This window comes from Miniopterus natalensis, chromosome 9 (genome assembly GCF_054644295.1).
Source record: "Miniopterus natalensis isolate mMinNat1 chromosome 9, mMinNat1.hap1, whole genome shotgun sequence".
Taxonomy (NCBI): Eukaryota; Metazoa; Chordata; class Mammalia; order Chiroptera; family Miniopteridae; genus Miniopterus; species Miniopterus natalensis.
In genome coordinates, this window is record NC_142089.1 from 13,036,389 (window position 1) to 13,060,862 (window position 24,474).

A 24,474-nucleotide genomic window follows, 5' to 3' on the forward strand; every position below is an offset into this window, starting at 1 on the left:
TTTGTCAGCTGCCTTCTGAGAGGTTTGGCCAATGGGGGGCACTGGAGAAAGAAGGGAGAGGTGAAGGAGGGAAGGCAGGGTATTTCTTCCCCTCTTTCTTTGCTTTGAGTGGCATCCCCAGCAACGGCTGTGTGTCGTCTGGAGCTCTAGCTCCCTGCGGCCAGGCAGCCAGCCACCAACATCTTTCTGTCCGGTGGCCAGCTCCTGGTAACAACATCTCTCTATCTCCTCTCCCCTAGTTTTCCCCTTTAGCTCAAAGGGTGGAGCAGCTTCCTGCTTGGATTATTAGCTCTTCCATCATCTGGGTCGCCAACCACCTGTATTAAAGGCCCTTGCATTGAAAGACTTGAGAGGTTTCTGTGTTCCTGAATGGACCGTGATGGATGCAGGGCCTTTGATGACTTCAGTGACAAGGTGGTGTAGGGAGACCATGGCCAGAGAAACAGGTTACAAAGGGAGAGGAGCAGTTGCCGGAGCCACGTTGGCTGCCTTGCAAGGAGGACTGATCTGTGGGACACGAAACCGTCCTTGGGGACTCTCAGAAGCCCCTGGAGGGAGATACTTGATGGAAGAGCTAGATTTCCCATCGTTCTGAGGGACTGTGGTTATATAGGAATTATGGGAAGGAAGATACCTGAATTGTTAAAGAACTTGGGAACATGCAGATTTCATTTCTAATAGTAAAAAAACAAAAACAGTCTCCACCTCCAACCATAGGGGTTTGGTTAAATGAGTATGGTACGTCCACCCATCGCAAGATGAAAGCAGCCTTCACACTAATGCTGGAGACAATTGTCCTGCGGCCAGCACTTGTTCTGATGGCTTCTTTCCATCAAGTGGAAAGAAGCGCATCATACGCCTTGTAGAGCACAAGCCTGGGTGAAACACATACGCACCCACGTAGAGAAAAACTCTCGAAAGATCTAATATGAAAATATTAATGCAGTTATCTTTGGGTGGTAGTAGAACTGCAGGCGGTTTTTATTTCCTTTCCTTTGCTCATCTGCATTTTCTAGTTTTTCTAGGAAATGCTTTGTATTAAGAAAAGGCAAGGTCAATGAACAAAACAAACAGGCGTGAAAGGAGTGACTTTGCGAAGTGTATGATTGCCTGATCACTGTGCTGTGTGCCTGAGATTAAAACAAAATAATATTGACTGTGAACTGTAATAAAAAAAAGCCGTGCCTTTGTCTGGACTGCACCCTGCTCCTGGAATGCCATGTCCTCTCCCTCAGGCAAACTCCCACTTATTCGAAATCCCCAGAGATGGTTTCTCCTGCTGCGTGATGTTGTGGCAACTCCAGCCCACCACACTTTCACTTTTTAAATCCTTCTAGAGCTCTAGTCTGTGTGCCTTTGGCATTTCCCAGTATTATTCTTCAGTTATGCTCTTGTTTAAGACTGGAAAGGAGAGGCTCAGGTTGGGGCAAGGTGAGACAAGAGGACCAACTTCAAATACCAAAGGGGCTGCCACGTGGAGAAGGGTCTAGTCCCCCTTTGAGTAACTGCCTCTAAACAGGAGAACCAGGAGGCCTGTGAGGGGAGAGGCGAAGAAGGCACATTTCTTTGGATGGAAGGAAATAGCACTTGTTCTGATGGCGTGGCCGAAGATGGGCTGCTCTTGGTTGCTGGGGGTCAATTCCATACGTCAGTGAGAGGCTGTGACCACTGTACATGGTCCCTAGGTCACTTTATTCTCTGGCCTCTAAAAGTCCATGCTTCTTGTCTCCCCAGCAAGAGACAAGATGTTCTGAGTGCAAAGAGCACACCTTGTATTTCTCCGCACCCTCCACGTGATGAACACAGAGAACTGTACAGTGTTGACGTGTGGAATTGACCTTTACAGCAGCAGATCCACCTGCTGGTTCTCTCTGGCCGGGACTACCAGGAAAAGCACCTGTTTTCTCTCTGATAAATGTCTCCAACGCACATTGCATTGTCTTGCCTCTGAGCCTTTGTACAAGCTGTACCAGTTGCCCAGAACACCCTTCCCACCCGCCTTTCCCTGTCTGATTTCTGTTCCTTCTTCAGATCTCTTCTCAAATTCATTTCCTCCAGGAAGCCTTGCTTATGTGAGCCACTGATCTGGGCGGGTTAGGAGCCCCGACTCTGTGCTCCTCCCTCATCTTAGTGTGCATTGCACCATATTATTTTTTCCTTCTGTCATCAGTTATGGGGACCAAGTATGTAACTTGCTTTCTTTGACATCTCAGCATCCACCACGAGCTGGCACAGAGCAGGTACCTGGTAATGTCTGTTGACTGAATGAGTGAGCTGGGTGAACTGGCCAGGGTTTCGATATTGGCCGTGGGACATCCCTAAGCTGTAGAAAAAACATATCCTAGAATGACAAATACTCAGGAATGTGACCTGCTCCTGTCCCTTCTTTCAACACACAGGGACCCCAGGGCCTGTTCTGCAGAAGCAAGAACATTGACAGTGGGGTGTGCTTGGGGGGAAGGGGAGTGCTATGCCGTCTCTGTGGTTGGTGGCACAGCAGTGAGAGAGCCTGATGGGGGTCCCTGATCACTCACGGATGGGGAGGGCAAGGAATGAAGCTTTGGCAACCAGCCCCGGAGCCTCTTCTTAGAGAAAAGCCTGAGAGCCAGACTCACTTTGGAGTCTCCAAGCCTAGGCTGTGTCAGCCAGGGACACGGACTTAGCTGTTCCACGTTGGGATCCTGGCTCTTGCCCTTACCTTGCACCTGACTCCAAATGACCTTGGCTTGGTCTCATCTCCTCTCTGGGCCTCAGTTTTTCTGTCTGTAATGGAGGCTTGGTCTAGAAGTCCCCTAATGGCCCTTGGAACTTGAATGGCTTCTGTTTTTATGTCACTTTGGGGTTGGAAACCTCTCCTGACATTGCAGAATTCCCTTCATGGCTATTGTTGGTGACACAAACACAAATTCAGCTCAGCAGTTATTATTTTTAAATATGCCTTATTGATTTTAGAGAGAGGCAGGGAGAGGGAGAGAGACTGAAACGTCAATGATGAGAGAGTCATTGATCGGCTGCCTCCTGCACGCTCCCCACTGGGGATCGAGCCCACAACCCGGGCATGTGCCCTGACCTGGAAATGGAACCGCGATCTCCAGGTGAGCTCAGCAGTTATTGACTCTGCTTATCATTTCAGCTCTCTCAGAGTAAGGAGTTCTTGAAGCTTATTACACGCTTATAAGACTACGCTTCTTCATAAAATCATTAAGAAGACCCCACGTCTCATGCCAGGATTGGGGGAGCAGTTTCACAGGGGCCCTGGGAGGCAGGCAGTGAACAGGATTGGGCTTTGGGCAGCAGGCCCAGCTTTGAGTCCTGGCTCTGCCACTTGCCCAGGGTGCAGGTTGCTTCACCTCCCCCTCAGCTTTCTCAGCCACAAAAGGGAAGTAATCGTCTCCGCTCCTGGGGTTGCTGGAGGGTTAAAAGCAGCTGATGTCTCCCCAGTTTCTGAGGAGGAGGCTTCCTGCTGCACGTCTCCTCTGTCACAAGACAAGGAACCAAGTCCAAGAGAGGTCCCTTGAAAACTCTGGGGAAACCCCACACTCCTGGGTGTGTCGGGGTGGGGATGGTGGGAGGGGCAATGAGGACAGCGATAAGTGTCCCCTTAGAAGTCTGAGCTGACGTTAGTGCCTGAGGCCAAATCCCAGGGACCAAGGAGTGCGGCCATGGCACCCCGGAGTTTAGGCATTGAGCTTGAATGAGGATTATTTAGAAGAGGGGTGTCCATGAAGGCTCAGACATGGGAGTGGGGGCGGGATGCTGAGCCCCTGCTGAGACCTGGCTTCCCAGACGGTCCATTTAGTGCCCAGAGAAGCTGAGGCTTAGAGTTGGGTGGGGGGAGGCATGCAGTGCAAGACCCAGTGAGACTCACCCTGAAGGCGTCAGCCCCTGGAGGGGCCTCCCACCACCTGCTGAAGGTTGTTCCCACCAGGAGAATATACGCGGGGGCATTCCCACCTCGGGATGCCCAGCTTCTCCTCCTCGCCTACCTAGAGAGGCAGCAAGGGGGAAAAAAGAGTCTTGACAAGCAATAGAAGCTGTCACCTCTGTATCCTGTATCATCACATGCCAAGAGGTGGGGCTCCCTGGGCTGCAGTGGGTCCCGGCGGCAACCAGTAGCTCTTGAGTAACTGACTCATGAATCTGACTCACTCATTAGATAGAGATGTCACTTCTGCCCTGTGTTTTTTTTCTTTTTTTTCTCCCCCTTTTATCACATTGTACACACAGGAATGAGCTCAAGGGAGATGTAAGCAAGCAGCCATCCACCAAGTGCTAAGATGTACGAAAAACAGTTACCGTCAGGGGATCAGGTGCTGTTCTGCTCCCACTTGGGCCCCTCCCTTGCCATTTTCCTCTCTGAGCAGCACTGATGGCCTCACCTCGGGCCAGATGCTGGGCTGAGGAAGAGCAGTCATCCACGTGTGACAAGAATTTGGGATCTGAGATGGTATCCTCTAACGCAAGACCTCTGGCCCTCATAATTCCTGTTAGTCATATAAAAATATAAGTCGGCCACAGCCAGCTCCTTACTGACTCCAATTCGTACATCAATTCATACATCATTCCTTCATTCGCTGATTCAATACCAAGCTTCCACCGTGGGCCAGGTGCTGGTGCCAGGAGCAAAACAGTCCCTTCCCTAAAGGAGTTCTAAGGATGTGACATCCATTACCCCAAACCTCCCCTCTCCCAGCCCCCTGAGCACTGTTCTTGTAAGAACCTGTGTGACCCAGCAGCCCTGCCAACCCACCACTATCTAGAAGCTGCCACCAACAGGCCAAGAGCAGCTCAAAGGTGACCTGGCATCGGAGGGCAGGGTGGGAGGCAGCTGGGGGTCACCTGCAGAGGAAGTTCTGCCCTGTGTTCTGGAAAGGACCTACTGCACACCCATCCAAGGGGGCAGATGCCCAACCTGACCACAAGCTGCCATATGCACATAATGTGGATTGGCAAGGACATTTGGTTGTATGTAATAGGTCCTGGGAGATGGCTTAAAACTGGGCTGCAGGGAAGCTGACAATGACAGGGCTGCCACTGGGCTGCAAGAATGGATCAGAAGCAGGGTTGATCATTTCTCATCTCAGCAGCTTCGTGGCGGCCTCATTCTCGTCTCTTCCGCACACTTGATTTTCCCATTTCTCAGAGTGGAAAGTTGGGCAGTAGTAGGTTGGAACCTGGTCCAGGCTCAGCCAGCCAGGAAGACTTCTGAATTCCAGGGAAAGGGACTTGGGTCAGCTCAGCTTGGGTCTAGTGCCTGCGATGGCATCAGTAAATGGTGACAATCTGGGTGGTTACCAGGTGGCCTGACAGAATCCGTTAGAGATCTACTGGAATGAGTTTGGGTTTGCAAGGCCAGAAGCTGAATATGCTGTATCCTTCCATGAGTTGCAGTAGGGTGAGCTGCCAGGGTGGTGGGCACAGCTCTGGCCTCATTGTAGCAGGTGATGTGGGTGTCCTGCCCCCACCCCCTGGCGCTCACCTTGATGGATTCCAACTGTTAAGTACCTGCAACTCTCTGGGAGGGAGCAGCCCTCTGCACAGGACTGACAAGAGCTGGAAGATCGATTCCCCAGCTCCTGCCCCTGGCAGACAAACCTGGGGGTGTCCAACACTGAACTCCCAATGCTCCTCAGGGGGACAGGGCCCCAGTTGCCCGGGGCAGTGACCTGTTTGATTTTGCACCTAGACTGGCTGTCCTTCCTCTTGTGTGGCTTCCCCTACTGGAACGACTGCGGGGCTTTGTACTCTGAAATCTTGGTCTCTGGGTCAGTGGCTGGGGACCCAACCCCTTGTGGTCTAAACAGCTAGCGGAGTGGTGGGGAGCCTTTGAGAAATAAAAGCACACACTTTTCCATTCAGTTCTGCCTTTTTCTCTAAAAATAGAGCTCTTTATTTGAGACAGGATACCAATGAACATTAAGAAATTATTTAAATATGATATAAACATAGAAAGTTAGAAATAAATACAAAAACCTAATATATAATCTCAGTACAGTTGACCCCTGAACAACATGGGTTTGAACAGCTCGGGTCCATTTATATGCAGATTTTTTTCAATAAATACAGTTGTATGTGAGTTAATTCTTGTATTTTTATTTATTGTATTTGTATTGCCACTGTAAACCTACTTTTGCCCACCCCTGTATACAATCGGCCATTCGCATCCCTGGGTTTTGTATCCACAGATTCAACCAAACGCTGATGGAAAAATGGTATTTTTGATCCCTGGCTTGGAATTCACGGATGCGGAGGGCCGAACTGTATGCACTGGTCTATTCCATTTATTATTAGGGGCTTGAACATGCATGGATTTTGGTATCCGCAGGGGGGACTGGTCCTGGAACTAATCCCCCCGCGGATTCTGAGGTATGATTGAAGTTTTCGGTGGATTTGAAAGTTGTCTGTGAATTTTCCACTGTGTGTGGGGGTCAGCGCCCCTCACCTCTTCCGAGTCAACTGTGCTCAGAATTATGAGGCTGCTTTAACCTGAGGCGTCAGGCATCTTTACCTGCTGTCCCTTGGGTGTGGCCCTGGACTGTGTATATGACAGGGCTTTGCAAACAGTTAATGCTGAGCACACCCGACAGGTTATTATATTGGTTATCATGCTCTTTCCTAATGTTTCCTACAGTTTTTAAATGATTTAATGACTATAAAGGAGCTGGAATTCAGAATTACTAAAAAGCTCAGATTGTCTCTGAAATTAAACTTTGGGGGGGGGAGCTTAAAAAAAATCCCAAGGTTTAATCATAGAGATAAAGTGATAAGACTTTTAGTTTAAAAAAAAACAAACACACACATGAAGTTTACCTTCAGAAAGTAGCCCGGCTGGGTCCCAGAAAGAACTTCAGCCTTAGTCTGGGCATTTGCCTGGGAACTGGCCCGGAGCCCAGGAGGCCAATTCCCTGCCAGTTGCTGCCTCACCCCCAACAAGTCAGACCCCCTGGAAGATGGGTCATTTGTTTTTTTACTGGAAAAAGGAAGTGGGACCAAGGTCCCCCTTGGCTGAGTTCTGGCTTCTGAGAACCCCGTTTTCTGACCAGGAGGTGGAGACAGCAAAGGTAGAAGACATGAGGTAGATGAGGGGACACAAGCTAAGAGGTGAATGCTTCCAGGTGCTCTGAGTTCAAGGGTCACAGGTGTGAGATGCCCAGAGGTCTCCACAGAGCCTGGGCAGACGGAGGGTCCTACCAGCCACCACGTCACATGCCTCTTTCTCCCAGGACTCGCCCCACACCCCAGCTGGGAGCTGCAGATGAGGAAACCCAGGTACAGAGAAGGAAAGCGGTTTACCCAAGGTCACAAGGCCTGGATACGGCAGAGCTGGGACCTGGACCCAGGCCTGCCTGAGAGTAACCCTGTGCAATTCACGACTGGAGGCTGGGGTTTGAATGACGGCCGCCCCTCCCCTTCTCCTCCAACACCCTCTGCCAACTAGATATTTCCTCACTGGGCCCACCCCAGGGACTCGTGAATCAGGATGCCAAGGCCTGGGGAGGAGCATGTTGGAGAAAGGCAGGAGGCTCTAATACAGCTCTGCCCCCAAATGTCCTCCCCCCAACCCAGATGGCCCCTTGTGGTGTCAGCCCTTGATGTCCACTGTGACCCGGCCTCACCTGTTCCATGTTGTCCAGGGACAGTGGGGTGGTCGGACCTCAGCCCATCCTATTCTCTAGTCCTCTTGGAGCTCAGCCCATAGCTGGTGGGTCAGAGGACGGGGTGACGTCTCACTGCTCACCCCGGCCAACAAACAGCCTCCAGCCGGGGCTCTGGGAGCGCTGCGAGAACACTCGGCCGCCCCAGCACGATGCTCCCAGGCCTTCGAGTCTCGGCATCATCTTGGGCCCTCAGGAAGCTCAGTAGCACCAGACTCGGCAGGAAGCTGGGGGACAGCTCACCTGGCCATGTAATGCCCCAGTGTCCTACTCCAGGCTTCGGTCCCCCAGCTGCCGGCACCACCGTCCTCAGTGTCTGATTCCCTCCCACTCTCCTCCCCCTCCTCCTCCCCGTCCTCCCCCTCCCCCTCCCCCTCTGTGTTGCTGTCCCAGAACTTCAGTGTCCGAAGAGAAACTGGAGGCTCCCCAGGGACCAGATCCAGCCTTGGTGAAGAGGAGCCCCAGTTGGCCCAGGAGATGTCCTCTCTCTGGAGCTCCTCCAGGGAACCCAAGTCCTTGGAGAAGTCTAGGAGTGGGAGAGGCTCCTGACACCTGCTCCAACCCTTGTTGGCCAAACAGCCAGAGGACCCAGCCTCATCCAGGAGGGAGGAGCCGACGGTGCTGGCCCAGCTTCCGTCTGAGGCACCCCAAGCAGGACAGCCTTCGCCGGCCTGGAGCCCTGCCTCGGGGTGCCCCGGGCTCTGCTGCTCCTGCTCCAGGAAACAGGAGGCCGTCAGGTAGGGCTGGAGACTGATGTTGTCGTCTGTGTCCTCCCCTGGTCCTGCCAGGATGGTGGCTGGGGCCCTGCCTCTAGGGCTCAGTCTGACCCTTCTGGTCCATTTCTTTTGGGGACAGAGGGTCAAGTCATCCAGGGACTCTGGAACACTCGGCTGAAAGGTTGCCACGGGGTGTCTGTGTCCAGAAAAGTCCTGATTGGGGGAGGGGAGACAAGAACAGAAAGTTCAGGCTTCCCCCCAGGCATGACTGTTCTCTAATTGGGGTTCCCCTGAGACAGTGATGCAAATATAAATGGTTTCTTTGGGAAGTGGTCCCAGGAAAGGCCAAGAAGGGAGTGAGCAAATGAGACCGGGGGGGTGGGTGGGGGGGTGGCCACTAAGATGGGTGTTATCAGGCAAGTTACTTCTAAGGCAGCTCCAGCTTAACCCTGCTGGAGACTCAGGGAGCCACTGCAGTGCCCATATCTCAGAGCACCATCAGGCGAGGGGAGGGAGGAGTGGAAGCAGTGCCACCTCCCTGGCACTTGTAGCCTGCCACGTGCACAGGCCGAGTGGACGCCAGAGGCCAGAGACAGCCCCCAGGATGCAGGTGCCGGCTGCTGGAAGGAACTTTAAAAATAAAGTTTTAAAAATAAAGGTTAAGCATCGACCTAGGATCTAGGAGATCATGGTTTGATTCCCGGTCAGGGCACATGCCCGGGTTGTGGGCTCGATCTCCAGCAGGGGTGTGCAGGGAGCAGCAGATCAATCATGACTCTCTCATCATTCATGTTTTCTCTCTCTCTCCCTCCCTCTCTCTGAAATCAATAAAGATATATATATATATTTTTATATTTTTTAAATACTCCTTCCCACGTACAGAGACACTCAGAATCTATCCTCAAAGCCCCCACCCAGCCCAAGAGCCCACTGAGCCTCACTATGGCCCAGCCTCCCTCACCAGGCCCTCATCTGAACAAGTCTGACCCACCCGACCTCCCCAGGCTTCCCTGCCCCAGCTGGCCTCCGCATTCTAAGGGAGTGAGCCAGCAGACAAGTGAGGAAATTCCAGGGTCAGCTGAGGCAAGATTCACCCTGGGGTAGACTGTGAACTAAGTGTTGGGACCCTTCTAAGACTTCCCCTTTTGACATCTCTCCCTTCCCCTTTTGAGCATCTCTCCTGAGTCCCAAGGGTGGGGGCTCTGCTCTTGGCGCCTGACAAATCCTTAGCAGAGATGTACTTAACTAACAGGGACTTAAGGCACTTCTCCCTCCCAGGTATTTGAATTTGATGCCAAAGGAATGAATTACTAATAGTGGAAATTTAGACACAAAGAAAGGAGAAGTCTTGCAGTTTGGGCCATCTCAACCCCCCCCCCCCCCCCCCCCCAATGCACATCCCCAGATTTGCCATACTAGAGCCTGTGGCATCTTTGTCCGCTGCAGCCAGGGGTTCCTTGCAAAGCTCTTCCAGATCACATGCCCTGTGGCAATAACCAACAGCAGGGGCAGCAGAAGTGGGAGCAGCACCAGGAATGCCCAGTTGACTCCTAGGCAAAAATAATAATAATTACTGAAACAACAACAATGGCTCCTATCTAGCAACTGCATATGTCCCGAGGACCTCACATGTGTACATCATCCTATTTAATCCTCATAAGAATAAACCCATGCTACAGATTGTGGAAACTAAGAATCAGAAGGGTTATGTAAGCTGCCCAAAGGTGCACAGTGAGTGTGGTAGAGCCAGGATTTTAATCGAGGTGAGCCTGTCTCCAGACTCATGCTCTTAACTACCACATTATGAAGATCCTGACGCTCAGGGAAAAAGTCCTCGATTCTGTACCACTTTACACCCACCTGGGGTCTCCAGGGAGAAGCAGGTGGGCTTGGAGAACTCGCTGTATTTAGGGTCACCGAAGGTGTAGATGGTTCTGGCGCTGATGCAGTGGTGTCCACCGGTATCCAGCTGGAGGGGGATCTGGACTGGCTGGCCATGCAGGGTGGCTGGAAATCGGGTCTGTTGGAGTAAGAAGCAGAGGTGAGCAGGCTGCTGTGGGAACCGGCTCTGTACAGCCAGGACGGGGTGGGGCTGGCAGGCAGGATCCAGCATCTTCTTTTCCTACAGTCAAGTTCAAATGTTAAGGCAGCTTTTCACAGCACCATCTGGTTTCCTTTCTGCTGAATTTTGAGGTAGAGATGGTCAGGGTTCAAAAGCACCCCTGCCATTCTGGGTCACTCCCTGCCCCATGCCCAGGGCCTGCTGGTCTTCCCTTTGAGAGACATATTCCTCAGGCTTCCTACGCTAAGGGCCTCCCAATGTACTTGGGGGAGAGGGGGACATCACTCAGCCATCGCTGCCAGAAAACTCTAGGGCTGCCTGTCCAATACAGTGACAACTGGCCACACGTGGCTCCTGAGCACTAGTCCAAACTAGGATGGACTCTGAGTATAAAATACATGCCGGCTTTCAAAGACTAAGTAAAAAAGAATGTCAAATATCTCAATAATTTTTATATTAATTATATGTTAAAATGATAACATTATGTTGGATGAAATAAATTACAAAAATTAAATTCACCTGTTTCTCTTTACTTAATTTACAAGGAAACTTAAAATTACATATGTGGTTTGCATTTCTTTTTTTTAAAAATATTTTTATGGATTTTTCAGAGAGAAAGGGAGAGAGAGAGAAACATCAATGCAAGAGTGGAACACAGATTGGCTGCCTCCTGCATGCCCCCTTCCGGGCATGTGCCTGACTGGAAATTGAACTGGCAGCCTTTACGTGCATGGGATGACGCCCAGCCAACTGAGCCACACCAGCCAGGGCTGCATTACATTTCGATTGGACAGCGCCGGTCTAGAATATTTGTAAGGTTCCAGAAGGCATGGACCACATCAGGTGAAGGTCCTAGGATCCAGAGGATGCAGGGGGTCAGGAGTGTAAATGTTGGTTCAATGAAAGAAAAAATAAAATAGGATGGGATCAGTCAACCATACAGCCTGTGGGCAAATCTGGCTGCCAGCTTTTTTGGCAACAGTTTCGTTGGAAAACACCTAAGCCTGTGCATTTACATAGTGTCTCTGGTTCCTTTTGTGTTGCAGATGCAGAGTTGAGTAGCTGTGACAGACCATATGATCTGCAAAGCCACAAATACTTACTATCTGGTCCTTTACAGAAAAAGTTTGCCAATCCTACCATAAATACATACAGACATACACACATGCGCCCATAGAAAACAAGTCTAGATAGACACCAAAGACTTATTTGTGGTCATCTCTGATACTTTTGGTTTTCCCCATAGAGTTTATGTGTATTTTCTGATTTTTCTATAATGAATCTGGTGGCTTGGTAAGCAGACCTCCTATAGCTTGCCATACTTCAATCAGATTTTATTTTTTTTAAAAAGGTTTCATAATTTTAAAAAATATCAGGTAGAAGACTGCTGTGCTGTTACCACCTGTAACAGGGACAAAATGCCCTGTCCTTGGCCTCTTAGGAGAAGAAGGGCGGCGGGGGGAGCCCACAGGCCATTCACACTATGCAGAGTCAGAGGTATGCTAAGAGTGAGGGGTATATAGGGAAGGCTTCCTGGAGGAGGTGTGCAGGTAGTAGGCTGGGAGGGTGAGGAGCACTGGGGTTGGTGGGGGAAGGGGGAACAGCAAGGGAGCAGAAAAGGGGCTTCCCACCTTGTTCCCAGTCCCCTCCTTCCAGAAATCCACCTCATACTTCAGATTCGATGAGGGCATGCAGGGGGGCAGCTGGTATGTAGCATTGACCTTCAGGATCTCCTCTGCCCGAGTAACTACCAGGATGGGCGGGGCCGGCTCCACTGGCAGAAACAGAACAGGACTTGTCAGTACCCTCTGGGGCCACAGTGCACCCACGCCCCTGCCTCCAGGTGAGCCTGCTCCTCACCTAGCCCAGGGAGCTCTCCTGGGAAGGGGAACATGGCACCACTGTTTGTCTAGCACCTACTATGCATCAGGAGCCTCCCAGCCATTTTATTTAAGCCCTGCAGTGTCCATGGGAGATAGTCCCATTTTAAAGAAGGGGAAACTGAGGCTTAAAGAGGTCAAGGTCACAGTTAACCTACCTTTATTCACGTTGTCCCTTCTACCTGAGTACCCTTCGCATACCACTGGTCTGCCAGAATCCTGCCCTTGTGTATCAGTTTTCTACAGCTGCTCTAACACAAACTTAGTGGCTTAAAACAACACAAGTTTATTATCTCACAGGGCTACAGGTCAGAGTCCAGGGGATACTGACTATGTATTAAGCTCTGAGCAAGGAGCTGAGGGTAATGGGGAGATGAGGCCTCTATGGATCCTGACCTGCAGGAACTGAAAGAAATTAGGGGGAAATGAAATATGCAAACTGCCAAAACTCAAGAGAGAAAGTGACCAGGGCCACAGTGGAGGGCAGAAAAAGGCAGGAAGGCTCATTCAGGCTTAGGGTGTGCTGTGGGAGAATCAGGAGAGCTTCAGGGAGGAGGCGGCAAAAAATTTAATTTACAAAGGTCATCTCCTCTCTGCATCTTTCCCTCCATTTCTATCTTGTTCCTACCTATCCAACCATTCCAGAGGTTCATCCATCCTTCTTCTGGCCGGCAGCCCGTCTTCCTGCCTTCCCACCCTTCCTTTCCAACCAATATTCCTTCCTCCTATCCATCCTTTCTAGCCAATCAGCCTACTTTTCTACTCACCCATCTATTCTTCTTTCCTTTCCATATATCTTTCCTCCTTGCCTTTCCTTCCTCCGTTTGTTCTTGCCTCTTTTGCCTCCGCCCGCCCTTCCCAGGCCGCCAGCCTTGCTTCTCTGCTCTCTAACCACTGATCCGCCCAGCTGCCTTGCCTTCCTATCCATCTCTCCATCCATACTTGCTTCCTTCCTAGTATAAGTGCCTTTTGAGCTCATGACACCAAAGTTGTGCTCAATAGAAGATCATAAATATCACAGCAGGACGGGTAAGCTGAGCTGCTGGCAGTGTGGCACTCCCCTAACTCCCTGCCACGAAGGCAGGCTGTGGCCCATGGTGGCTGCCCCACAGGGCTGGTCTCCGCTTTGGGGAAGTGGGAGACAGATGGTTGCACAGCAGTGCCTGCCTCTGAACCAAGTTCTTGCACAGAAAGCCTCCCACTCGGTCCCTTACCTGTACACCTACCTTCAAAAAGGTACTCCAGGTACTTGGACTCCACCCAGGGGGACTTGGTGCTGGCTGAAACCACGCGCACGCGCCCCTTGAACTTGTTGTATAGGTCCTGATTCTTCAGGCACATCAGAGAACATGTCAGCTCTTTGGTTCCTGCACACCTGTCCACTTTCCGCCACCGTTTGGAGGTTGTTGCAGAGCTGAGGGAGGAAAGAGAAGAGCCTGGGCCGTGGACTCAGCCTCCTGGGGCAAAGGAACTTAGAGAACACGGGATCACTCGTCCCTCCATTCCGCCTGGTCCATTCACTCATCTACCCATCTGTCCTCCATCCGTCCATCTGTCCAAGAAGCCAGCCTTTGGTTGCGACAGAACGAGAACAGTCCAGTGAGGAGCTCAGGCTCCAAGGACACACACGTGGCGGGAATTGTGGCTCCGGTCCTGACCAGCGCGGGGACCCTCTGCAGGTAACCAGCCCTGGGCCCAGGCTCCTCACCTGCCATGGGTCACGGTGGCTGCTACTGCCAGTGCTAGTGACAATTCTCCACATGTTTATTCATTCAGGCATTTATGCAATGACCACCTGCTGTGTGCCGGCCACCCTGCTGGGGGCTGTGTGGATGTCACAGGGGGACACACTAGCAAGGAGACTAGTGTGGCCGAAACCCAGTGGACAAGGGAGGGAGGAGTTGTGCACAGATGGGGTGAAGATGGGTAGAGCGGGTGGGCTTCACCATCTTGGTAAGGAATTTGGATTTTATTCCAAGTGTGACAGGAAGCCACGGGAAGGTTCTGAATAGGGGACTGATCTAATTTATGTTTTTAAAAGATCACTGATGAGCCAGCTAGGAGGCTGCAGCAATGATCCCAGAGAGAATGGCAGTAGACTTGGGAGAAGGGGTTGAATTCAGGATATATTTTGGAGCAAAAGTAGACAAACTACAGGAAGAAACAGAAAACCCATAATTATAACGAGAAAAATTTTAATACAACTGACTCAATAATTGACAACTGAACAAAGAAAAAGAATAAAAAATATGTAAAAAATGAACAACATAATTATCGAAGTTGGTCTAATGAACACATATAGAACAAACTGAACAAACTGGTTAAGCCACACATGAACATTAATAACATATTAAAAATATTAACAAGTATTAACAAAAATAAAACAACTCTCAAGAAATTTCAAAGAATAGTTATCTCATAAACGGTTTCCTCTGTTTGCAAATAATACAGCTAAAAGTCACTAAAGCAAAGAAAACTAAAGAAAGGTTGAAAATTTTTAAATGTTTTTAAATAACTCATGGATCAAAGAAAGAATTATAATGGAAATTAGTAAATATCTAAAACTAAACGATTACAAATATAATATAAATAAGAATCTGAGATATAGCTAAATAATACTTAGAGGGTAAATACAGCTCTAAATATGCATAAAATAAGAAAGGATAGAAATTAATAAGCTAATGAGCAATCAGCTGAAGAAGTCAGGAAATACATGCAAAAAACCCCCAAAACCACAACACCCATACATGAACAGATCAAAGCTGTAACCTACTCCTTCAAAATGGTCCGAAAGACACTAAAAAATGATACAACACATGAAAGAACAACATAAAAGAGAGGCTTAGAAAAAAATGACATTTTTAAAAAAACCTCATTTCAGAAATGAATAAACTAGAATAAAAGAGCAAGTTAATACAACAGATACTGTCTTAAAAGAAACAGAAAGTAAAAAGAAGAAAAGCTTTTTTAAAAAAGAACAGAAATGTAAATGCTAAAAATATAAAACTATCTTCATGACCATGAGTCGGGCAAGTATTTCTATGGACACTGAAAGCCTTTACCCTGAAAAAAAGAAACCTGATGAATTAGTCAGTTTCGGCTGCCGTGATAATACCAGACTAGGTAGCTAAAGAACAGAAAGTTATTTCTCACGGTTCTGAATCTAGAAGCCCAAGATCAAGGTGTCTGCAAGTTTGCTTCCTCCTGAGGCCTCTCTCCTTGGCTTGCAGGTGGCTTTCTTTCTCTCTGTGTCCTTACAGGGCCTTTTCTCTGTGTGTGAGCATCCCTGTTTTCCCTTTGTCTTCTTATAAAGACACTAATCCTATTGGGTTAGGGCCCCACCCTTATGACCAAATTTAATCTTAATTATCTCTTTAAAAGCCCTATTCCAAATACAGTCACATAGAGCTTTAACATATAATTATAATTATATATATATGGGGATGAAGGGAAATAATTCAGTCCATAAGAGGGCTATTGTGAATTCAGCAGCTATGAACATTCATGTGTAAGTCTCTACATGGACATTTTTATTTCTCTTGGGTAAAGATCTGGGAGTAGAAACTGGGAGATTTGATAAACTGAATGTGTAACTATAAGAAACTGTCAAGCTGTTTTCCAAATGACTGTACCTTTGTACATTCCCATCAACAATGTCTGAGAGTTCCAGTTACTCCACATGCTTGACAGCACTTAGTATTGTCAGTCCTTTTAATTTCACCATTCTAGTGGGTGCGTAGCAGTGTCTCATTGTAGCTTTAATTTACATTTTCCTAAAGACTAATGATACTGAACATTTTTTTATGTGCTTACTGGCCATTCATATATCTTCTTTTGTGAAGTGACTTTTCAAATCTTTTTCGGTGATTTGTCTTCTTATGGAGATGTGGGGGTTCTTTATTTTGGATACAAGTCCTTTGTCAGTGTGTATATTGTGAGTATTTTTCCTCAGTTGCTGGTTTTTTCATTTTCCTCAGGCTTTTTTTGAAGAGCAAAAGTTTTAAATTTAATGAAATCCAGTTTATTAGGTACTAAATTGTGTTCCCTCCATATTTGTATACTGAAGCCCTAACCCCTAATGTGACTGTATAGCAGTCCCCTGTTATTTGAGGGGGACATGTTCCAAGACCCCCCTGAAACTGCTAATAGTATCAAACCCTATATATATGTTTTTTCCTATACATGCATATCTATGATAACGTTTAATTTATAAATGAGGCACAGTGAGAGTAACAATAATAATAAAACAGAACTATAACAATATACTGTAATAAAAGTTAGTGAATGTGGTCTTTCTGTCTCTGATAACCAAACTAATAATCATGATGGCTACTAACTGACTGACAGGTGGATAGCGCATACAGCATGGACATGCTAGACCAAGGGATGATTCACGTCCCAGAATGGAGCTGGACAGTGCCACGTTTCATCACGCTACTCAGAATGGCATGCAATTTAACACTTATGAATTATTTATTCCTGGAATTTTCCATTTAATATTTTTCAAACACGATTGGCCTCAGGTAACTGAAACCACCAGAAAGCCAAACCATGGATAAGGTTTGACTACTGTATTTGGAGACAGGGCCTTTAAAAATGTAATTAATATTAAATTCGGTCGTAAGGGTGGGGCCCTAAACCAGTAAGACTGGTATTCTTATAAGAGGAGGAAGGGCCACCAGGGATGCTTACACACAGAGAAAAGGCCAGGTGAGGAGGTGGTCATCTGCAAGCCAAGGAGAGAGGCCTCAGGAGAAAGCAAACGTGCCAACACCTTGATCTTGGACGGCCAGCCTCCAGAACTGTGAGAAATGAATTTCTGTCATGTAAGCCTCAGTCTACAATGTTTCGTTATGGCAGCCCTAGCAAACTAGATTAAAAGGACTCAGCTTTTTGTACCACAGTGGGGAGCTAATGTAACAAACAGCTAAAAATGTGGAAGTGGTTTTGCAACCAGGTCATGGGTAGAGGCTGGAAGAGTTTTGAGGCGCATGCTGGAAAAAGTCTAGACTGCCTCGAAGAGACTGTTGGCAGGAACATGGAAGTTCAAGGTGATTCTGGGGAGATCTCAGGTGGAAAGGAGGAATGTCTTACTGGAAACTGAAGGAAAGGTGATCATTGGTACAAAGAGGCAAAGAACATGGGTGAATCTTTTTCTAGTGTTTTGCGGAAAGTAGAAGCTAAAAGTGACGACCTTGGGCATTTAGCTGAGGAGATTTCTCAGCAAAGTGTTAAAGATGTAACCTGGTTTCTCCTTACTGCCTATATAGTAAAATGAGAGAGGACCGCAATAAGTTGAAGAAACTACTGCTAAGCAAAAATTGAGTATTTGAAAAATTCTCAGCTTATGTATATTGCAAAAGATGAGAAAGCACATTCTGGAAACAATGCCAAGGGCGTGGCTCAAAAATTTTTTGATAAAGAGAGCTTGGTTGTGACTTGTAGATTTAATCAGCCATCTCCAGGAAAAGCCAGGAAAAGATCTAAAAGCAACAGCTAAGTAGTGATCAGTATAACAAGCACACAGACTGCTCTTTTTAAAAAAAAAAAAAATTTATTTGTTGAATTCAGAGAGAGGAAGGGAGAGGGAGAGAGAGAGATAGAAACATCAATAATGAGAGTCACTGATTAACTGCCTCCTGCACGCCCCCTACTGGGGGTCAAGCCCATAACCCGGGCATGTGCCCTGACCGGGAATCAAACCCCGATCTCCTGGATCCTAGGTCGATGCTCAACCGCTGAGCCACGCCGTCCGGGCAGACTGTGCTCTGTAAAACTATTCCCTACTAAGTGGAGAAATGGCTGATTCTAGGTTTTAGGTTAGGAATTGTGCGAAAGAGCCTGGAACATCTTGTTATGAAAATAAAGATATCAAAGACTACCAGGGTCAAGTGGGAAGGACTCAGGAGCCAATCTGAAGAGCCTTTCGCTGGCCAAAGATGGGACAACTCAAGCTTCATTGAGTAGAGTAAGTTGCAACAGATTGAAACCATCAGATGCGTTTAAATGCTTGAGTTCATAATGATAATAAAAAGAAACATGAATCCACCACCATTGGGAGATGATAGGGGACCAATTCATTATCTAGAAAACTGGTAAATAAGAGGAAAAAAATTAAGCATTTATTCTGTCTGGCCTATTTGAAAAGAACCTCTGAAGATCAGATACTACATAGGGAAAGCATCCCTTTATAAAATAATTCCAACTACAAAATGAAAACTAACAACTAGAATGTTACCATTTGGCGATTGTCACAGGTGTTTAAGGAGTGTAAGAGAGACGGAGAACATTGCAAGGGGCCTTTGAGCTCTTTAATCAATTTACCCCAGCCCCACTCTTCCCGGCAGTGCGGCTCTGAGCAAAACACACTCCTGGTGCTTCAATTTCCCCAACTGCAGAGTGCAGCTACTGCATCCTTCCTCAGAGGACTGTGTGAGATTAAATACGATTAATGTATTGCCTCAGTGTTGACCTAACAGCAAACGCACACTCCATAGGACGTGTGTTCTGCCTCCTGATACAGTTTTATACAGTTCTTTCTTTGGGAAGCTCTCTTGCAGTCTGTCCTCCAAGCCAGGCCCCCATCACTCGCATCTGGGTGCTTTGGGTAGAGGGACAATGATGGAACGGGAGGAGCACAAGCTTTGGGGTCAGACAGACTTGAGATTTTTTTCTGGCTCCATCACCGGTGTCCTCGGGCAAACCCTGGCACCTCTCTGAGCCCAGTTTCCTCACCTCTAATATGGGGGAGGTGCAGTGCCTGCCTGCCTACCTGCCTGCCTGGCGATGCTGGGAGGGAGTGAAATATTCATGCAACGCCCTTAGCACTCAGTTGGCACATGGTAGGTCCTGAGGACATGGCATTGTCCTCCCCTTCCAGCTTCCCCCTCCCTCCTCACCAGTTCTAGATCAATCTTCCTGAGTATCTGCTTTTCTCATCTTATTCTCCTACTAGAGAACCTCACATGATTCCCACCTATGTGCAAGGATGGTGAAGCTGTTCACATTCTGAGATACCTCTGGGTGAGTAGTGGCTGTCTGGCCTGCCAAGTTGGGAGGGACCCCAAGTCTCTGTGTGGGTTCTCTGGGGAAAAGGGTGACACCTAGTGATGCCCAACACAGGCTCTGCAGGAGACCCATTCGCCCTCCCTTATCTGCTGAAACAACTTCAAGCGCTGAATCCAGGCCGCCACAAATCCCCTCACGGGGCCTTCATAGCTTGACCCAAACCCTGCTTTGAATTTTCTCAAAGATCCACCCTCACCCCTGGAAGGTCTGTCACCTGTGCACTGTTCTTCATTCAACCTCAATCCCACCTCCAGACCTTTATCAAGCGCCCTCTCCAAGTACCTGCCACATGCCATATCCCGAGGTACCTAGAAATCCAGCAAATGCCGCCCACACTGAAACACCAGAGACACCCCTCCTACCCCCGCCTACCTCCTCAGTCTTCCCACCCACCAGCCTGGAGGCTCCTCGTTACCTATGATAGGCCACAAGATAGGTCACATTCTGGGGGTTGCCAGGCCCTGGGAGCCACGTCAGGTATACACTGAAGTTCCGGGAGAGCAGCGTCACGTTCTGGGGAGGGGCCAGATGGGGTCTCCCTAGGGGGGAAAAAAGAGGTCATGAAGCCTGGAGCTCCTGCTGGTCTTGACTTCAGTCATTCTGAGCTGAAGAGTCGCATGTCAGGCAGTCACGCACTCAATGGGTTTGAGGAACCAGGAGCCATCTGGGGTGGCTGAAGCGTGGGGGACGGGGGAGGCGGGGAACCTGAGGGTCAGGATCCCCATGACAGCCACGCCATGACCGGCTGTACTGCAGCCCCACACCCCCCCCAGGCCTCAGCAGCCCACGTGTGCCTTAAGAGGAAGCTCCTGCTCACTCTGACACCTGAGGGTCCCAGCAGACCACAGAGCAGGACCCATCTAACAGACTCCTGGGTCTCCTGGACTACAGGAGGGAACAGCCCCAAGGGTCTCAATGAGCAGGTGCTCTGTCTGGTTCTCAGCCATGTCCCCAGAGCCTGCCTGCAATGGTCCCTGCACATAGTAGATGCACAGTCAATACCTGTTGCGTGAATGAACAAATACTGTGATAACTTGGATTATTCCAAAGGCCTTCTACCTGGTCTTCCTGTTTCCAACCTTGTCTCCTCAGTCCGTTTTCCAAACAATAGCACAAGTTAAGATGCAAGTCAGATCATGCCACTCTTTCTGCTTTACCCCCTCTAAGGGCTCCCATTTCACTCAAGGTAAAATCTAGTCTTTACAATCACCCACACAACTCTATTCGAGCCGACCCACTAACTTCCCCCTTGCTCCCTCGTCTCCGGCCACACTGGCTTTTTTCCCTTCCTCAAGAATGCCAGGCATGCTTTGGGAACTGCAAGTGAACAGCAGGTATCACTGTGTCGGCGACACTTTTCCTGACCACCTTTATTTCCCCTCCCTGGCTCCTCCTCTCTGCTAACTCTTCTGAAATATGCATCTGATTACACAACTGCCCAGTTTCACGCCCTTCCCTTGCCTTCGGAATAAAGTCCACAGTCCTTATCCAGGTCCACGAGGCCCTGCCTAGCTTGGCCTGGTCAGGCCACCTGGCCAACCTCTCCCCACAGGTTCATTAGGCTTCGCCAATCTACTTTCTTGACCTTCTCCAACCACCGCATTCTTTTGGGAGCCTTTGCACCCAGGTGGCTTTGACTATCTGGTGTTCATCATCTAACCTTTTAATGACTCGATTTGGATGTCACTTCCTCCATCTCTGACATCTCTAAGAAGTGACAATGATGACGATGATGATAGCAGCTAACGTGTATTGTGTCCCAACTACTACGTGCCAGGCACCATGTTAAGTACATTGCCTGCATTTTCTCTTTAACCCTCCCCACTCCCTAGGAGGTAGGTACTAATTCTGATCATCACATTATAGATGAGGAAACGGAGGCCCTCACGGCTAATAAGTTGTAGAATCAGCCCTGGCCAGTGTTGATCAGTGGTTAGAGTGTCAGCCCACACACCAAAGGGTCATGGGTCTGATTCCCCGTCAAGGGCACTTACCTGGGTTGCAGGTTCGATCCTCGGTCCTGGTCAGGGTGCATGAGGGAGGCAATCAATTGATGTGTCTCTCTCATATCAATGTTTCTCTTTCTCCCTCTCTCTCTCCTTCCCTCCTTCCCTCCTTCCCTCTCTCCTTCCCTCTCATTGTCTCTAAAAATCAATATCCCTGGGTGAGGATTATCAATAAATAAGTAAATAAATAAATAAATAAATAAATAAATAAGATGTAGAATTAGAATTCAGATCGAGGCCTAGCCAACTCCAAAGTCTGAGCTCCTGACTACACAGCCTCCTCGAGGTTCTCATGAGGCCTGTCCAGCTTTATTCTTCCAACATCAGTGGACTTATTGGTCAACAACTTCTATTACCAGAGGTTTCAAAGAAGAATACAGCTCCATTCCTGCCCTCTATGAGCTCATGGTGTCATGGAGAATTCAGTCCCACCCGGACCATGACAGAAATCCATACAGGTTACAGAACGGCATTAGGGAGAGAGGGGTCAGTTCTACTGATGGCTCTCAGCTGGGCTCCCTACCCCTGGCCTTTAAAGAAAAAAAATAAAATAAAAAAATATATATAGCTTTATTGATTTGAGAGAGAGGAAGAAAGAGAGAAAGATAGAAACATCAATGATGAGAGTCATTGATCAGCTGCCTCCTGCACGCCCCCTACTGGGGATGGAGCCCACAACCCAGGCATGTGCCCTGACAGGGAATCAAACCGCAATCTCCTGGATCCTAGGTTGACGCTCAACAGCTGAGCCACACTGGTTGGGGTACCCTTGGCCTTTTAGGCGCAAATGCGGGTGTCTGTTTTCATCGTATCCTTGTGCTTAAGCTGGAAATGGATCACTGGGATGCTGGTGCTGTCACTGCTCCCAGCTTCTGGGTTTTCTCCCAGTTTGTGTTGCACAAATTAAAAATCCCTCAGGCAAAGTACAGTTAGGTCTAGACAAGAAAGGTACCGAGTTTGTCAGTGAAACTGGGGGTCAGAGGACCCCTCCTCCCCTCCCTCATACTGTCCCTCATCAGCTGCAAAAACACTCACTGCTGGGTGGAACCAGGGGCTGGGGCATCCCTGAGCTGACCTAGGTGGGGACAGCCCTGTGCCAGCTACCCACCCCACAGTCTAAGCTGGCCATGCTTGCTCCAGCTTGTCTTCTCTATGGTGTCTCGCCTCTGCCTTCCTTGTTAGGCAATTCCCTGAAGTGCTCTGAGCCTTAGTTTCTAAGGAGAAGAAGAAGATAAGGAGAAGATAATATCTACGTGATGGGATGGCTGGGCTGTGAAGCTTAAATAGAGTAATGTGGCGCCTGGCACAAAGGAGTTGCTCAGTGAAAGTTGCCTTTAAATATAATTATTAGATTATGTCCAAGGGCCCTTCTAAGCTCTTAAATTGTAAGTCTAAAACTAGGAAGGTATCCTGGGGAAAATTTCAGGGTCGTCTCCCTGGATTGGTTGGGACTTGGTGATCTGATCCTATCCCAAGGTATTTTGTACCCCGCTACCTTATTTATGGGGGGGCGGGGGGGGGGCGGGGGGGGCTCAGCAAACAGGTGGCTGGACAGAATCACAGCAGGGCACAGGCTGAGGCAGATCCTCTCCCCCAGGCCAGGTGGCCCACCTGACACCCCAGCTGCAGGAAGGGGAAGGGACTGCGGGGCGGGGGGCACTTCTGTCTGACACCCCAACTAGCGAGGGTCTTAATGCAGAAGCCAGAGCTTTCTGGGGACCTTCCAATGCACTTTCCACATGCAGCTACTTTACAAGCTGCGTCTTGTTTCCTGCTCCCCTGGGGCTGAACGGGCTGGCATTCGGAAACTGGCACCGTTTTCTCCCGCAAAAGGGATTTCAAAGCCTCGAATCCGTTTGATTCTCCGAAGAAACCTGGGTCAGCGAGTGGGCGGGGTGGCTACGCTCCGCGGCCGTGGCAGCCGGAAGGCTCGGTCCGCGCCCCTCCCTCCTCCGGGCTCCGGGTCCCAGGGTGGGCGCCCCGCGGCCCCCCACCCTCCCCGCACCCTCCCCGCACCCTCCCCGCGCCCTTACCTCCAGCGGACAGCGGCAGGCTCAGGAGCAGGAGGGCCCAGAGCCCCGCCCGGGTCATGTCAGCGGCTCTCCCGCCGGCCCGGAGGGGCCAGTCCCGCCTCCTCGCTCGCCGGGCTCATGTGACGCGACCGGCAGCCAATGGGAGGCCGAGGCTCGGGCCCGCCCCTCGTGGGCGGGGACTCGGAGGGGGCTTCTCGCGGAGGCGCCGCGCTGCCCCCGGAGACCCGCTCCCCGCTCCCCGCTCCCCGCTCCCCGCTCCCCGCTCCCCGCTCCCCGCTCCCCGCTGCCCGCTCCCCGCTCCCAGCTCCCGCGTCCCACCTCCCCGCTGCCCGCTCCCCGCTCCCAGCTCCCAGCTCCCAGGTCCCAGGTCCCACCTCCCACGTCCCACCTCCCACGTCCCACCTCCCAGGTCCCACCTCCCACGTCCCACCTCCCACGTCCCACCTCTCACCTCCCACCTCCCCGCTGCCCGCTCTCCGCTCCCCGCTCCCAGGTCCCAGGTCCCACCTCCCACGTCCCACCTCCCACGTCCCACCTCTCACCTCCCACCTCCCCGCTGCCCGCTCCCCGCTCCCAGCTCCCAGGTCCCAGGTCCCACCTCCCACGTCCCACCTCCCACGTCCCACCTCCCAGGTCCCACCTCTTACCTCTCACCTCCCCGCTCCCCGCTCCCAGCTCCCAGCTCCCAGCTCCCAGCTCCCCGCTCCCAGCTCCCACCTCCCACGTCCCACCTCCCAGGTCCCACCTCTCACCTCCCCGCTGCCCGCTCCCCGCTCCCCGCTCCCAGGTCCCACCTCCCACCTCCCCGCTCCCCGCTCCCAGCCTCCAGCTCCCCGCGCCCCGCGCCCCGCTCCCAGTGCCCGCCCTGCTCCGAGCTCCCCAGCAGCCTGCGCTCGGTTCGTTTTGCCCAATCCCGGGGTGGGGGTGGAGGTGGGAGTGGGGGAACAATAAACCCGTGTAGGGGGGAAGAAATGGCAGGAAAACTGTTTATTATTAATAACCACAGTTGGGGATTCCGAGACGGGACTTTTTGCAGGACCAAGAAGAGTTCAAG

At 50.0% G+C, this 24,474-nt stretch overlaps 1 protein-coding gene across 2 annotated transcripts; it reads right to left on the reverse strand.

Annotated features, from left to right (window-relative positions):
- Window positions 1-4,401: 4,401 nt before the first annotated feature.
- On the reverse strand, window positions 4,402-23,484 carry IFNLR1 (interferon lambda receptor 1). Of its 2 annotated transcripts, XR_015715011.1 has the most exons (8): window positions 23,421-23,484; window positions 19,797-19,920; window positions 13,540-13,727; window positions 12,065-12,207; window positions 10,232-10,391; window positions 9,788-9,921; window positions 7,617-8,584; window positions 4,402-4,484 (listed from the first exon to the last, which is right to left on the reverse strand). XR_015715011.1 is itself a non-coding variant. In XM_087820211.1 (7 exons), the coding sequence occupies exons 1-7, from the start codon at window positions 23,476-23,478 to the stop codon at window positions 7,895-7,897; spliced, it is 1,497 nt and encodes a 498-aa protein (XP_087676337.1). In that variant the 5' UTR covers window positions 23,479-23,484; the 3' UTR covers window positions 5,868-7,894. The 2 variants fall into 2 exon arrangements, 1 of the variants encoding a protein (XP_087676337.1); XM_087820211.1 differs by lacking the exon at window positions 4,402-4,484 and having other exon boundaries at window positions 5,868-8,584.
- Between the last annotated feature and the right edge of the window lie 990 nt (window positions 23,485-24,474).

Bases quoted from the DNA above. Each gene is read 5' to 3' on its own strand.
- IFNLR1 (XM_087820211.1), bottom strand. From the start codon at position 23,478: ATGACCCGGGCGGGGCTCTGGGCCCTCCTGCTCCTGAGCCTGCCGCTG. The intron at 9,922-10,231 runs GTGGGTGTAAAG...ATTTTTGCCTAG, and splicing joins CTTCTCCCTGGAGACCCCAG to GAGTCAACTGGGCATTCCTG. The intron at 8,585-9,787 runs GTATGGCAAATC...TCCCCCAATCAG, and splicing joins CAAAGATGCCACAGGCTCTA to GACTTTTCTGGACACAGACA.